The sequence below is a fragment of the Drosophila kikkawai genome, chromosome 3L, assembly GCF_030179895.1.
Source record: "Drosophila kikkawai strain 14028-0561.14 chromosome 3L, DkikHiC1v2, whole genome shotgun sequence".
In the NCBI taxonomy this organism is placed as follows: Eukaryota; Metazoa; Arthropoda; class Insecta; order Diptera; family Drosophilidae; genus Drosophila; species Drosophila kikkawai.
The window spans coordinates 13,835,082-13,848,599 of record NC_091730.1 but is presented as its reverse complement, the minus strand read 5'-3'; the positions used below and the strand labels follow the sequence as shown (position 1 = coordinate 13,848,599).

The window sequence follows — 13,518 nt, the reverse complement described above, 5'->3', positions numbered from 1 at the left end:
GTTGCCAGGCGATTTGAATAATCAATTAAGATGATTGCCACCCGGGCATTTATCAGTTAAACAAACACTGGTCTTCTATTGTTGATCTAGCGCCCCAGGAAATCAACACATTTTTAAGTAGCACGTACATACAATTTATTTTAGCTCAATACTGGCGAAGGTATCATCATCGCTCAGCTTCATTTACAAATTGATTATAACGCTCGACCTGAAAATTGAATATTCTGCAAGCAGTGTCTACAACTGCAACTGCCTATTGTTAACATTTTTACCATGCTTTTAGAAGTTCAGAGAAGAGCACATCATAAATTGTTGACGGAATCCCAACTTATTTACGGAGAACAATGCTGCGTGGCTGTGGCTCCAACTTAAATTTATTATGCTCGTAATACTTACAACTACGTACGATCAGGATAAGTTATGTTAATGTTACACAGATAGAGATATATATATAACTGTTTCAAAAAAGTTCGCGCCGTCCCCGGCTCGCCACCTCCTCGTCTTCGCTTCTCAGGCCTGAGAGATGGACTGAAGAGACGGGACCTTGAGATTGATTGGCCACAAGCGAAGGCAGAGGTAAGAGTGCGCCATACGGGTGGCGGTTTAAGTTTACGGGGAACTACAAATTCTGTTTTTTTTGTTACTTTTCTGTTTAAATTTTCGCGAAATCCGGCCAGCAGCCATCTTAGTATTAAGTTTTTCTTTAAAATTAGGTATAGAGCATTTGAAGTGGGAACAGGGGTAAACTGGCTGCAGTTGAGGTTGTGGGTGTGGTGTGGAGGCGTGACGAGAGGAGGTGAGTGAATTAGCTCGTCGCCGGGAACTTGTTACATGGTTGGATGATCGAGGTTTTGCGTGCCGGCACGGTTTCTGGCGTGGGAATCGCCTCTCCGGTGGTCACCTTGTTGGCAAAGACCTGCTTAACACCGCCACCCTTCTGCTTGGCCATCTGGTAGTCGCCCGAATCGAAGAATTTTTGCTGCGAAAAGAAATGTTTGGTTATAACGAGATTATCTTAAGATCTCAAGGTCATGTCAACGGTGACTTTGTCACCGATCATTTGTAGGTGAGGACCCGTAACACTTACCCCCTTCTGCAGCCTTTTTTGGAGAAAGGCAGAGTGCCCACCGGGCACTCGCATTCCGCCGGGATACTTGGACTTCAACTTCTCCTCCTCGAGCTTCTCCAGATCCGTCAGATTTGCCTTCTCATTGGGATCGTTGTCCTGAGGCGTGGTGGCCGGGCTGTTGTTGCTGTTTTCCTCCGCGGAGCTCATGGTGGATGGGTTTACCTTTTGGGAACGACGGAAACGAGTGAAAAGTTAGCGACCGTCTGAAAATATGGCGACAGAGCTTTCCCAAACAAAAGCGAAAGTGGAATGGAGGAAAGGAAAACGGAATCGGATTCGGAATCACAAGGGTAACGAAACGCAGAGGCGCGCAAAATGCCAAGATAAAATTGCATTTCATCACACACACTCACACGAGCGCCCGCACACTAGCTCGGATATCCAGGGCAGGCGCACGCACACTGCTAATAATATATGGACGCGAATTATTATAGTAATAATCGGATGAGCAAATATTGTTTTAATTTTTTATGCACACCCATACGCAGGCGATAAGGCGCCTGTGGCAGTGCAAGCGTGTGTGTACAGTGTAGTTGCTCACCTTTGCCTATTTGTTCGACGCGAAAACTTTGACGATTAACTGTTGTTTTTCACCTCCTTTTGTTCTCCGCTTCTCCTTTTGCGTCTCCTTCCCTGGAAATCGGATTTACCAATTAGCGGGCCGAATTCGGAGCTAGCTGCTATTCGCAAGCAATCGGGGCAAATGCTCAGATGATAAACGGAATCTGGCTGGCTGGCGCAAGGTATTTATTTTTATTTTGGATTGACTGCTTTTTCAAGGCGATACTATAGTAAAAAAATATTTTAACACTTTACAGACGCGCTGGGAGATGATGCAAGCAGTGTGACCGCAGTTCAACCGAAAAAACTATACCGACAAATATACTAAATTACAATGAGAATATACCCAAAAGAGGCTATTTTTATAAGACCATTTAATTTTGAATTCTAGTTTTGAACCAGCAGAATTCCAACTATGTTTTGCCGAAAATAATATTCAAAACACATGGCTGATACGTAATAATTTTTATATTTGATTAAATACTACTCACTATTTCAAGGAATTGAGTCGTCTGACTGTTCAGATTTCAACATTTTCCTTTATTTATTACTTTATTTACTTGCATTTAATTCTTCCGGCTATGAATTTGTTTATTATTTATTTATTTATTTAATTGTAAATATAATTTTTTTCAAAACTTTCCACGATATTGTTCGTAGGTTAGTATTTTTCACCGAGAACCTTTTGGTATTATGAGACAAATGGCATCTGGTAACACTGCCACGATTGTTTCAGCTGTTTTGAGATTTTTTGCTCTGTGTTCTGTGCGTAAATTGTTATAAGGATATAAATCGGGGAGACGCTGATTCCACACACACTCGCACACCGCCAACCGATCCACCGACCACGCCCACGGCCGCAACAGCAACATGAGCTCCAAGGATAAGGCCAAATTCAAGCTGTTCCTCAAAACGAAGCCGGCAGGTAACAAAGAGTTCGAGGCACTCTTATTGGACACAAAATGAAAACATTACAAATATTTACGATTAACCGTTACGCAGGATACGTGGGGGAGCGGACCCTGCGGCCGGAGTTCGAGAGGGAACTGCGGCCGGAGCAGCCGGTGGCGGAGCGTTGCAGGATGCTTAAGGAGCTAGGTGACATGTATCTGCACAACTATAACCTGGATGAGGTGCGTGTTGGCGAGGGAGTCTCTTCTGTCGTGAATACGGATTATTTGTCCCCTTTCAGACCTCCATCACTATTCTGTTTAAACTCACCAACGATCTCATCGTGCCCAACAAGCCGGCCGAAACGCGCCAGATTGCGTTGAGCTTTTACAAGCGACTCATCCACACACAGTACAAGAACCTGACCATCATGCGGGAGAAGTTCTTCCTGGTCATCCAGAACCACGAGACGCGCGAAGATCTGCGCCACCTGCTTGACCTGCTCGACACACTCACCGACAATGGGAAGGACATCACCAACTTTGAGGAGAAGGTAAGCGATTGACAGCTGCCATCAAAGCCTTACTTATTTGTTCCTTTGCAGATTGGCAAGTTTATGCTGCTCTGGATCCCAGCAATCACTGAGGCCAATCTGCTGAGCCCTTATCTTGACATGCTGGTCAATCTGATCAAGTTCAATGCGGCCCATTTGGACAAGGACATTCTCGTGGGAATCGTGCAGTGAGTGACGATGACATGCTAATTAATAAAGCAAGTGCTACATCCGAACGTTTTGTCTTTCCAAAGGAATGCCTGCGAACTCAGCTGCAGCGTGACGGTGGATGAGATTGGCCTGCAGTGTCTGACAATCCTGGAGATGGTCATCGGGTACACCATCTTTCCCAGCGAGCCATTGCCGCAGTGCATCACAACCTTGTGTCGGACGGTCAATCATGCGCCCTATTGTCCGGCCTCACACAAGGTGAGTATTTTGGGGGTCCGTTTTGAGCTATTTAATTACAAGACCTATTTGAGAGATATTTTACCTTAGTCCCTTATCCCTTTCTTAATTGCATTATAGAAATTATTCCGAGTTAATCAAGTCTTTTAGTAAAATATATTCGCAGTTGTTCATGTTCATGCTGCAGTTTGGGTTTAAGATATATTTTTTAAATTTTTATTTAAATTTTTATACAAATAACTGTTTATAGCGAGACAAACTTGGAAGAGAACTTGTCGTAGTTGCTGACTACATCCCGTTCATTTGGCGGCGGCGCCGGCTGCTTTGCATTGGCCTCTAATCCTGGCAAGCTCAGATCTTCAGCTAAAACCGAATCCAACTCATTTTCCTTAATGTCCACTTCTTGATCCTCTTTTTTCGGCTGCTCTTGTTTGTTCTCCACCATTGTGGAAACATTGCATTCGCTTTGCCGATCCAGGCTGCACAGCCGATGCACTACATCAAAGTACTGACCCCGGGGACAGCGCATTTCAATCACCCGCATCCTGGCACAAATATAGTACCGCTGACAATCGCGTCTATGTGGCGCCAGGCGACTTCCCGTCCGTATGCATTCGTCCAAAGCCAGAGCCTTCGCGGACACCATCGACTGCGGCGGCATTGTGGGCCTCTCCAGACAGATGCCTGTGAGGTCCGGCAGACAGGTGCCCACTTCCGCCTCAAAGTATTCTCCGGGAGGACACTGGACCAACACAGCCTCTCCCTTCTTGCAGCGGAAATACGTCTCGCAGTCATTTGAGTTGGCCAATGTGGCATTATCCGGCAGCACACAGCTGCACTGGTGAGCGGCCGTCACGGCTACGGGCAGGCAGGCTTTGCGATTGGGATCAAAGTAGTTTCCGGCAGAGCACTTGGCCACAGCATACGCACCACCCGTCAAGCATTGCATGTAGCGCGAGCAATCGTGTGAAACTCTTTCAACGTGGTTTATTAAGCCACAAATGGGGGAGGGAGGATCATCGGAGCAGGTGCCCGGTACACATATCTTTAGTTCCCTGCTAAAATGATATTCCAGTGGACAGCTAAACTCCTGGAAGGGCACTTCCGGGTCACCGGTGCAGACATAGAACCTCTGGCAATGATGCTCGTGTGGCAACATTTGCCAGGGCTCGGAAATCTGGCAGAGAGAAGCGATATCCGGAACAGCAGTAAGCGATTCCACTAAGCTCACGGCCAGCAGAAGCACAATTAATAAAAGTTGATCTGGGCGAGAGTAAACAAGTTTTTGAATAAAAAAAAAGAATCACATGATTAGAAATTCTGCTGAGAGATCGCTCACCCTTCATTCTCCGTGGGATGTACGTTTATTTTTGAAGATTCCGTCGAGTGCGGTGTTGATTTTGGGGCTGCTTTGCTTTTTATGCCCTCGCTTTGGCTGGGGATTTATCAGCTCATTTGGCAATCGCTGGCAGAGATTGGCTTCGACATTTTCCTAATAATACTAATGAGAATTCTGCTCAGTTTGTATCTGGCTTGATACTCCCCCCAACTGGTTCTTATCGCTTAACATGCCTGGTTCCGTTCCGTCAGATGATGATTAGCCCTACCCCGAAAAGGTGATCATTGAATTTGTGCATTTTGATGGAAAAACACAATTTCAAGGTCTTAAAAATGAGAGGGACGATGACCCAGTTTGCTAGGAAGTGACCTTGGCTCTATTTATCTCTAGATACTTCTCGAGGGTTTTCTGAGTTTTCCCCACTGAGTTTTGGTTTTCTTACAGATCATGAAGAACCTGCTGGGCACACAGCTGGGCTATCATTCCATGAAGATGATGTGCAGCATCCTCAACGATCGTGTCCTCTACGATGACGCCCATATGCTGCGCGGTGCCGTCTTCCATCTGAACATGAACATCTTCGGTTCAAACATTATTTTCCAGGTTTCACCCATGACCTATGCCACGAATGTGCTGACAGCCTTCCTTAGGGTGAGCAGAGGGCATCCGGAGGGAGAGAGATTCTTATCCTTGTTTATTTTAGGCTCTAGACAGTCGACAGGTGATCGTTACATTTGAGGTAATTCTCAGTGTTCGCATGGTGATTAATAACAAGCAGCAGCTCTCCGAGATCATTTGGGATCGCATCTGTGACATAATGTCGGCAATCGTCACCAATATCGAGTACTATGAGGCCACTAATATCAACAAGGACCAACTGCATCATTTGCAGATCAAATTTCACGAGAACATCGACTGCATAGAGAAACTGCTGCAGCAGGATCGTTCTCAGATCCTGGGCAACGTGGAACGCATCTATGATCTCATCGAGCGGGTGGCAGACAGACGGCCGGAGGCCTCTGTTCTGGCCCTGATCGAGTACCGATCGCGACGCGTGACTGCCACGCGACCGGAATGGCTTCAAGTTTTGGCCCAGTTTGTGCGCCGTTACTACCGCATGTCCAACGTCAATGTGCGCATCAAAACGATCGAGGCTTTGGTGCGGATCATGGACCAGAATCGTGCCTGCTACGAGGAGGAGATACTCAGCAGAGTGGTGCTCGTCCTGCTGTCCAACATCCATCTGGAGCCAAATGTGCTCGTTCGCGTGGCTGTGGCTCGGGCTCTAGCTAATTTTGCTACGCACTGTGACACCAAGCGATGCATGGATTTGCTGGATATCCTGGAGGCGCTCATCAACCGACCATTTGAGCATAACCGTCATGGCGACACTGACGTTTGGATTAGCAATGAGTCGGAAATTGCCGACATTATAGCCGCCGTTGATGGTTTGGTCAAGGTTTTCGCCATCAAGCTGCACCGCATGCCAGCGGCCCATGCCCTCAAGATATTCAACATTCTGATGGATCACCTGGAGCTGCACTATGACCGACCCAAAATCTTTGAGCAGTTCAGCTTGGTGCGATTTAAAGTGAGTAGAGATGGGAAACTTTGCCTCTCAAATAGAAGTAGAAATAATGGTTCTTTGATTTGCTATAAATTCATATCTTTATAGATCTTCACTTGGCTGCTGCAGGCCCGTGCCAATGGCTCTTACCACATTGGCTATCCGGAGGGTAACAGCGATGTGGTCAAGTTCAGTCACTATCTGGGTATAGATTCGCCACTGTTGCCACAGGCTCATCCCACGGCCATCTCCACGCGTCGCATGTGCAAGCTGATTGTGCGCTGTCTGGAGCACGACTCTGACTATGTGGTGTTTCAACAGGTCATCCGAAAGCTGCCCAAAGTCCTACAGAACAAGGCTTTGGTTCAGGGCAACGATATAGAGGAAATAGCCAACACACTCCTCAAGATTACCTCGGTGACCAACAATAAGTTCAAGCGGCCCACCGATGAATTTCACGCCTTGGTCCTGCCCGCCATTGCCTCGCTGGTCATCTACCATGAGAGCCTGCAGCCACCGCAGCACTATGGTATCATCACCGCCCTCAATTCGAGGGTTCTCACTGGCGTTGCCAGCGTCTGTATTAACACGATGACGATTTTGATACTGGAGATGCCGGAGGCCTTGATGCGAAAACTGCCGGCCGTGCTGCTGCAGATGAGCAAGATGTCTGACACGAATGCACTGGCCACTCCGGTTCTGGAGTTTCTGTCGCGTGAGTCAAGTGACCAGGGAAAGTAGGTAAAACTTGTTAATTATTATTGGTTGCTGTTCTCATTTCGCAGTGCTGATTCATCTGTCCAAGCATCTCTTTGCGAACTTCACCAACATGCACAACATGTACGTGTTTGCCATTACCCTGCCGTATACAAAGCCGCATCGCTATGATCACTATACAGTGTCCCTGGCCCACCACATCATTGCCGGATGGTTCCTCAAATGCAAGCTGGAGCTGCGCAAGAACTGCGTTAACTACATCAAGAACGTAAGTTGGCCAAAAGCCATTGTAATAAATTTAAAAAAAATATAAAAAATATATAAAAACGCAAAAATATATAAAAATATATAAAATAATATATATTTTTATTTCAGTCGATTCAATCGAATGCCAAGATGCTGTCCAGCGACATTGTGAACCTGAATTCCCTCAACGAGGACTCGTCCAACAGAAAGCGAAGCACCAGCCTCACCGAAGGCGGCAGTCGCAACAATGCCAAGGCCTTGAACGACCTGGAAATGCGACCTCAGATGAATATTGGACTGCGCAATATCCATGCCGAGCTGGCGGAGACCTGCTTTGACTTTCTGGCCAGGCACACCTACTCTCCCTGCCCCTCGATGCCCAAGCGGTGAGTTTTTTTTAACTTCTTCCCTGGCTACAGTTATTTTAAATAATTTCTTTTTGTAGTCTTCCCGCCGCTGAATACCTGCTTAAGGATGGAGTCTCCCAGACCTGGCTGGTGGGCCACAATCTGGTGACCATAACCACTTCCGGCTGCCCATCTGCCCCAACCCGCAGTGGTCTCTGCGAGCGTTGCGCTCAATTGGGCAAGGCGCCCAGCATAAGCCTGAACTCCAAGAGTTTGAGCGATGCCTCCGCCGCTCCGCCTCTGTCACCAGAGCGGGAGAGACGCTACACCAAGGTGAGCCTGCAGCATAGCAGCGGCAACGAATCAGCGGGCAGCACCGAGCTGACCTCATCTTCGTCCTCAAACTCGGCAGCCACGGGCGGCCATCCGCACCGACAGATCTCCAACAGCTCCACTGCCTCCCTGGACGCCTTGTCACGTCGTGGCTCGAATCCCGAGGCTCTGGGCAGCGGTGGACTGGGCGAGGAGGGACCGCACACTGGGAGCAACACATCGCTTCTTGGCAATTCTTTGTCTCAATCCTCGGTGAGCATGAGTCCGTCGTCGGGGGGTTCGGTGGTACAGCAGGCGGTTTGTGTACGCGCCTGCACTGGTTGGGCAGAGATTCTCATTCGACGGCCAACTGGCAATGTCTCCTGGATAACCCGCATTCAGAATCCCATCACCAACGACTGCTATGGCCAGGATCTGCCCTTCAACAATGTTGTCTCGCTGTTTTTGCCCACGGCGCATGGCGGAGTATTTGGACCAGACACCACCACCATTCAGCAGGTTCCGTCTCATCCGCTGATGGCGGATTCCGAACCAGAGCAAACTGCTGCGCCTGCACCCCAAGCGGCGAGTGCCATTCGCAGCCGAATGGTGGCCAAGGCTCGTGCCCTCCAGCGACAGGAGGAAATCCACTCGGTGGGTGGCGGCAATGGCAATGGCGGCGAAGGTGGAAACGGAAATGGTAATGGAAATGCGTCCAGCAGTGGAGCCGCAGTTGCCATTCCCATTCCAAGGGTTTCGGCAGGGGGAAAGCGCGGCAAGGAGGCCGCCCTCTGTGGAAGTGTGAGCGATGGCGAGGCGGACGACGATTCGCTGGCCTTCGAGGATGCCCAGAGTCGCGCCCGGAATCCCGTGCGTCGGGTCAACTCCAGTCCGGAGATGAGTTCCAGTTGGCGGCAGTCTTTCCTAACCAACAAGCCGATGCCATTGTCCCAGGAGCCCGTGAAGTCAGCCGTCGATGAGCCGCAATCGCAGCTCACGTTGAAGAAGAAGAGTGTCCAATACAGCACCAAGGATATGCGCGTTAGCTGCGAGGCCATACCGGAAGAGATAGCCGGCTCCACGCCGCCCTCGGCTGCCCAGGCTTTGCAGCCGGAGAGCGGAACTCTGCCGCCCAAGCAGCACTCGGCGGATGATGTGAGCAGCCATGTGGCCGGTGGTGGGAGCAGCACCCTGCAAGCTGGTGGAGGATCTACCTTGAAGCTGGGAAAACCACCGCTTTCGCCCGGGCAGCTGCCCTTACTGGCCACGGGAAGGTTGACCAGCTTCGGGGGCACTTCTGTTCCACAACCTGGGGCTCTGGCCAAGTCTAGTAGCGGCGGCGGAGGGAGCAATGGAGCCAATGTCGGCGGCGTGATACCCTCTGATTATGACAACGGCAACAATGGCAACGGCGACATGATGCGCGGACGCTCGAAAACCATTTCGGGAATACCAAGCAACGGCAGTGGTGCTTGTCCGCCGCCGGCGAGCAGTTTCCGCAACTTTGGAACCGCAAAGCCGCCCATCAACACGAAGCTGTGCATGAATCCTAGCTTCATATTCCTGCAGCTCTATACCACCGGCCAGCTGGGCGTCACGGATGTCCCGCTGAAGGTGGGCCCGGAAAATGCTAGCGCCGTGACCCTGATCGATCTGGTTCCGCCATTCGAGACGCATAAGATCGGTGTGCTTTACGTGGGCCAGGGGCAGTGTAACAACGAGGTGGAGATCCTGCGAAACTCGCACGGCAGCGCTAGATATGTGGAGTTCCTGCGCAACATCGGTACCTTGGTCAGCCTCAAGGAGGCCGAGCAAAACAATCTGTTCATAATGCTGGACAGGAATGGAGCTGATGGCAAGTTTGCCTACATTTGGAAAGATGACATATTGCAGGTGGGTAGTCCTAGATGGCAGATTCCTTAGGGCAAGTGTTCATTGTAGTACCTGTGGTATTCTTGTGCAGGTCACCTTCCATGTGGCCACTTTGATGCCCACCAATCTGCAGGATGATCCCAACTGCAACTTGAAAAAGAGCCACATTGGCAACGACTTTGTGAAGATCATCTACAACGAGAGCGGCGAGGAATACAACCTGAATACGATATCCGTGAGTAATAGCATATTGGAAAATATTGGAAAATTCAATTAGACAATAATAAAGGGGGGACATACATGTAAACGTTCAAAATTTGGGCATTTCTCGTGACATACCTATTTGTAACTTTAGTTTCCCAAGTTTTCTTTTCAGCTTAATATAATTAATATAAATAAATGTTAATAATTTACAGGGACAATTCAACTACGCTTGTGTAATTGTGGAGCCACTCGAGCTAAACTCCAACAGGGTGTATGTGAAGGCGCGCTCTGAGATATCAAAGTTTGTGTGCCACCCAGAGCCCAGAATCGTCTCCGATCGCAGTGCTCCTCTGTTGGCCCGACAAATGGCCCTGCACGCCAATGTGAGTTTTTGTCAAAGAGCCTAATTACTTAATTTGTTTACTTAAATTTATATTCTGCAGCTCGCCTCGCTAGTCTACCAAAGTGTGCAGAAAAAGCACCCGTATGCATCGAATTGGCTAGAACGATTGCGCAAACTCAAGCGCCTGCGATCCAAGGTGAGCTGATATACACATATATTTATGGGAATTATAAAACTTATATTATCTACCAGCTCATTGAGGGCCTGAACAGCCAGCAGAAGTCCGGCAGTGCTTCGAGTGGCATCGGAGGAGTCAATGCCGCCACGTCCATAGGCTCGGATATTAATGACCAACGAGGGGACTTTATCAGATTCACATAGACGACAACAACAACAACAACGAGAGAGAGGCTCCAAACTGAAGAATTCCCTCGAGGGAGACTCATTCTGCCATGGATCCCTCTTGATTTTCAATTTGGATAATCTGAATTGTGCAAGCACCCAGCAGACCAACAACTAAAGTCTCTGCCTAAAACCAATAATCACGAAACTAATAATTATATATATTCATAATGAATTTGACAAGTTTATAAAATTTGTGAGAAATACATAAATAAGCGCTGTTCTTTCCAAAATAACTCTTATTTTAGGCTGTATTTAAATTCAATAACATAGAGTTTTTGGTTAGAACCAGTTGGGAATTCTAGGACATTGAATTATTATAAACCCTATATATAGAAAATAATTCAAATTATAACTTTTTAACATAATTCTCTACATTTACAAATAATTGTTCAAAACTAATTTATTCCATCGTCTCGATTTGAATCGTCTGAATATGATCGTAGCCAAATCCCTCGATCTTGCGACTAGCAACGCGGTTGGCAAAGTCCACAGCATCCCTTAAACCCCGTTGATGCTCAAAAGTGGCGTTGATAAATCCAGCCACGAAGCTGTCTCCAGCGCCCAGAGTGTCCACCACTTTCTCCGGTTGATAAGACGAAAATTTAATGTAGTTCCCTTTTGAATCCATACACACGGCTCCTTCACTCCCCCAGGGACAGATAATTATGGGTTTCTGGCCGCCATTACTGGGAATATCGGAGGCCAGTTCCTCACATGTTTGACGCGGCGTCGTCCAGCCCTTGTCGGAGGCCAGCTCTTTGGAGAAGATCACATAGTCGCAGGACTGGCACAGTTCCAAATTCTGATCGTACCTCGTCTCAAAGTCCAGCGAAATGATGGTGCTTTGCCCCGTTTTCTGGTCGTATTCCCGGATGCTCTGCATCATCCTGGCGGTGTGTATCGTGTTGCGAGCCTCGAAATGCACCCATCCGTACTGGGACAGATCGATCTTGCTGAAATCCTCCCACGTGGTTTGCGGATAATCCTTATTGCAGTGGATAATGGTGCGGGAGCCGGTGTCCTGTGACAGTATCACCGATGAAAACGGGGGATCCCTGCTTGTCAGAGGGCAGTTCCGAGTGCCGATCTCCCGACGGCGGAGATCCTCGAGGAGCACCCGAAACGCATCCGAACTGCTAAGAATGCCAAAAAAGTCCACTTTGGTGCCGAGAACACTGAGTGTTGTGCTGACATTGGAGGCATTGCCGCCACGTTGCCAGAATCCATCCAGGCAGCGACGATCGGTGTCCTCCTTGGGATAACTGCCGACGATGGTCACAAAGTCGATCACTGTGCAACCCACGCAAAGTACTGAACTTTTCTGGCTCATCTTAATGTAGACTCAGTTCCCTGAATAAATAAGTTATTTAATGATTTATTAAGAGGTAAAGGTCAAGGTTCTTGCTCCAAGCTTACAATTTATGGCTATTATTTATAGTATTGTTCGCTGCTAATATTCCAAGTTTTTAGGTCAACTTATGCACACTTCTAGGTTTTGAGGGTTTCCGGGTTCCCTCAATTAGTTGTAGTTTTTTTTTCGAGCTCAATCTAATCGAAATGTTGATTTGTACCTGCTTTACTGGTACTATTTATTGTCGTTCGTGTTTCACAGATGTTTTTGTTTTTAATTCTCCTTATCGCTTTGGGGAGAGAACCCCTGAGAGAACCCATGGGCTGAACCCACGATCGCAGAGCGAGAGCGAGCTCTCGGTATCAGTTAATCAGTGTGACCGATTTGGGGGAGCTTTATAATATTATTTGGCTTGAATAAAAAACAACAAACAACCACAGCTACAAAATTTAAAAAATATATATAATTATTAATTTACCACTTAGACAATACATTGAGCTACAGTTTTTTTTTTTGAGAATGTTAAAATTAGATTACAATTTCAGAAGCTAGAGTGGAACTTGAATCACCTTAAGCGGCCATTTTTTCAAGACTCTAAATATTAACTCTAAGGACTAAAAAAATTGTTATATGACATTGTAATAAACAAGAAAGAAAGCTAACTTTGGCCAACCAAAGTTTGTATACCCTTGCAGGTAACAATAAAAATATATCATAACTAAGCCAAAAATGCATTAATTTCGATTCGGAAAGCAGTTTTGTGTTAGTTTTTATTAATTTAAAAAAATTGCATACCCAATTTATAATTGTAAGAAATCAAAATTTTTGGCCTTTTTTGTTAATTTTAATGATGTAACCCCTTATCAATTTCGCAAAAATGGCCAAAAAATCGATTTCTTCCGGACATGTCTAGAAAGATTCGCATGTTAATGCTGATCAAGAATATATATGGTTTATGGGGTCGGAAATGATTCCTTGACTTAGAAAAATATTATTTTGTATTATAAAATCGGATTTTTTATATTAAAAAACTTCTTAATTTTTTTTAAATTAAAAATATCATAACTCGGCCAAAAGAGCATTAATTTTAAATCGGAAAACTGTTCTGTGCAAGATTTTCGACAGTTAATAAATCTGCATATTTCATTTAAAAATTTTGAAAATTCAATTTTTTATCAAAATCAAAAATTTTAATGATGTAACCCCTTATAAAATTTTGCAAAAATGGCCAAAAAATCGATTTCTTCCGGACATGTCTAGAAAGATTCCCCTG

At 46.7% G+C, this 13,518-nt stretch overlaps 4 protein-coding genes across 5 annotated transcripts; 1 reads left to right on the top strand and 3 right to left on the bottom strand.

Annotated features, from left to right (window-relative positions):
* Positions 1–356: 356 nt before the first annotated feature.
* endos (endosulfine alpha) lies at positions 357–1,973 on the bottom strand. Of its 2 annotated transcripts, none has more exons than XM_017167731.3 (3): positions 1,671–1,973; positions 1,088–1,291; positions 357–979 (listed from the first exon to the last, which is right to left on the bottom strand). In XM_017167731.3, the coding sequence occupies exons 2-3, from the start codon at positions 1,274–1,276 to the stop codon at positions 806–808; spliced, it is 363 nt and encodes a 120-aa protein (XP_017023220.1). In that variant the 5' UTR covers positions 1,277–1,291; positions 1,671–1,973; the 3' UTR covers positions 357–805. The 2 variants fall into 2 exon arrangements, with proteins under 2 accessions (XP_017023220.1, XP_070141781.1); XM_070285680.1 differs by lacking the exon at positions 1,671–1,973 and adding an exon at positions 1,483–1,507.
* A 437-nt stretch (positions 1,974–2,410) lies between these two features.
* On the top strand, positions 2,411–11,133 carry gig (TSC complex subunit tuberin). Its single transcript, XM_017167595.3, has 15 exons — positions 2,411–2,615; positions 2,693–2,823; positions 2,883–3,134; positions 3,186–3,322; positions 3,389–3,563; positions 5,326–5,532; positions 5,585–6,472; positions 6,557–7,163; positions 7,234–7,433; positions 7,541–7,797; positions 7,857–9,963; positions 10,034–10,177; positions 10,359–10,529; positions 10,590–10,685; positions 10,742–11,133. The coding sequence occupies exons 1-15, from the start codon at positions 2,561–2,563 to the stop codon at positions 10,868–10,870; spliced, it is 5,556 nt and encodes a 1,851-aa protein (XP_017023084.1). The 5' UTR covers positions 2,411–2,560; the 3' UTR covers positions 10,871–11,133.
* Positions 3,731–5,170, bottom strand: obst-J (obstructor-J). The gene is made up of 2 exons (XM_017167596.3): positions 4,882–5,170; positions 3,731–4,805 (listed from the first exon to the last, which is right to left on the bottom strand). Exons 1-2 carry the CDS (start codon positions 4,886–4,888, stop codon positions 3,787–3,789), a joined length of 1,026 nt encoding a protein of 341 aa, XP_017023085.1. The 5' UTR covers positions 4,889–5,170; the 3' UTR covers positions 3,731–3,786.
* Positions 11,032–12,645, bottom strand: LOC108075093 (ketohexokinase). The gene is made up of 2 exons (XM_017167376.3): positions 12,311–12,645; positions 11,032–12,244 (listed from the first exon to the last, which is right to left on the bottom strand). Exon 2 carries the CDS (start codon positions 12,222–12,224, stop codon positions 11,295–11,297), a length of 930 nt encoding a protein of 309 aa, XP_017022865.1. The 5' UTR covers positions 12,225–12,244; positions 12,311–12,645; the 3' UTR covers positions 11,032–11,294.
* Between the last annotated feature and the right edge of the window lie 873 nt (positions 12,646–13,518).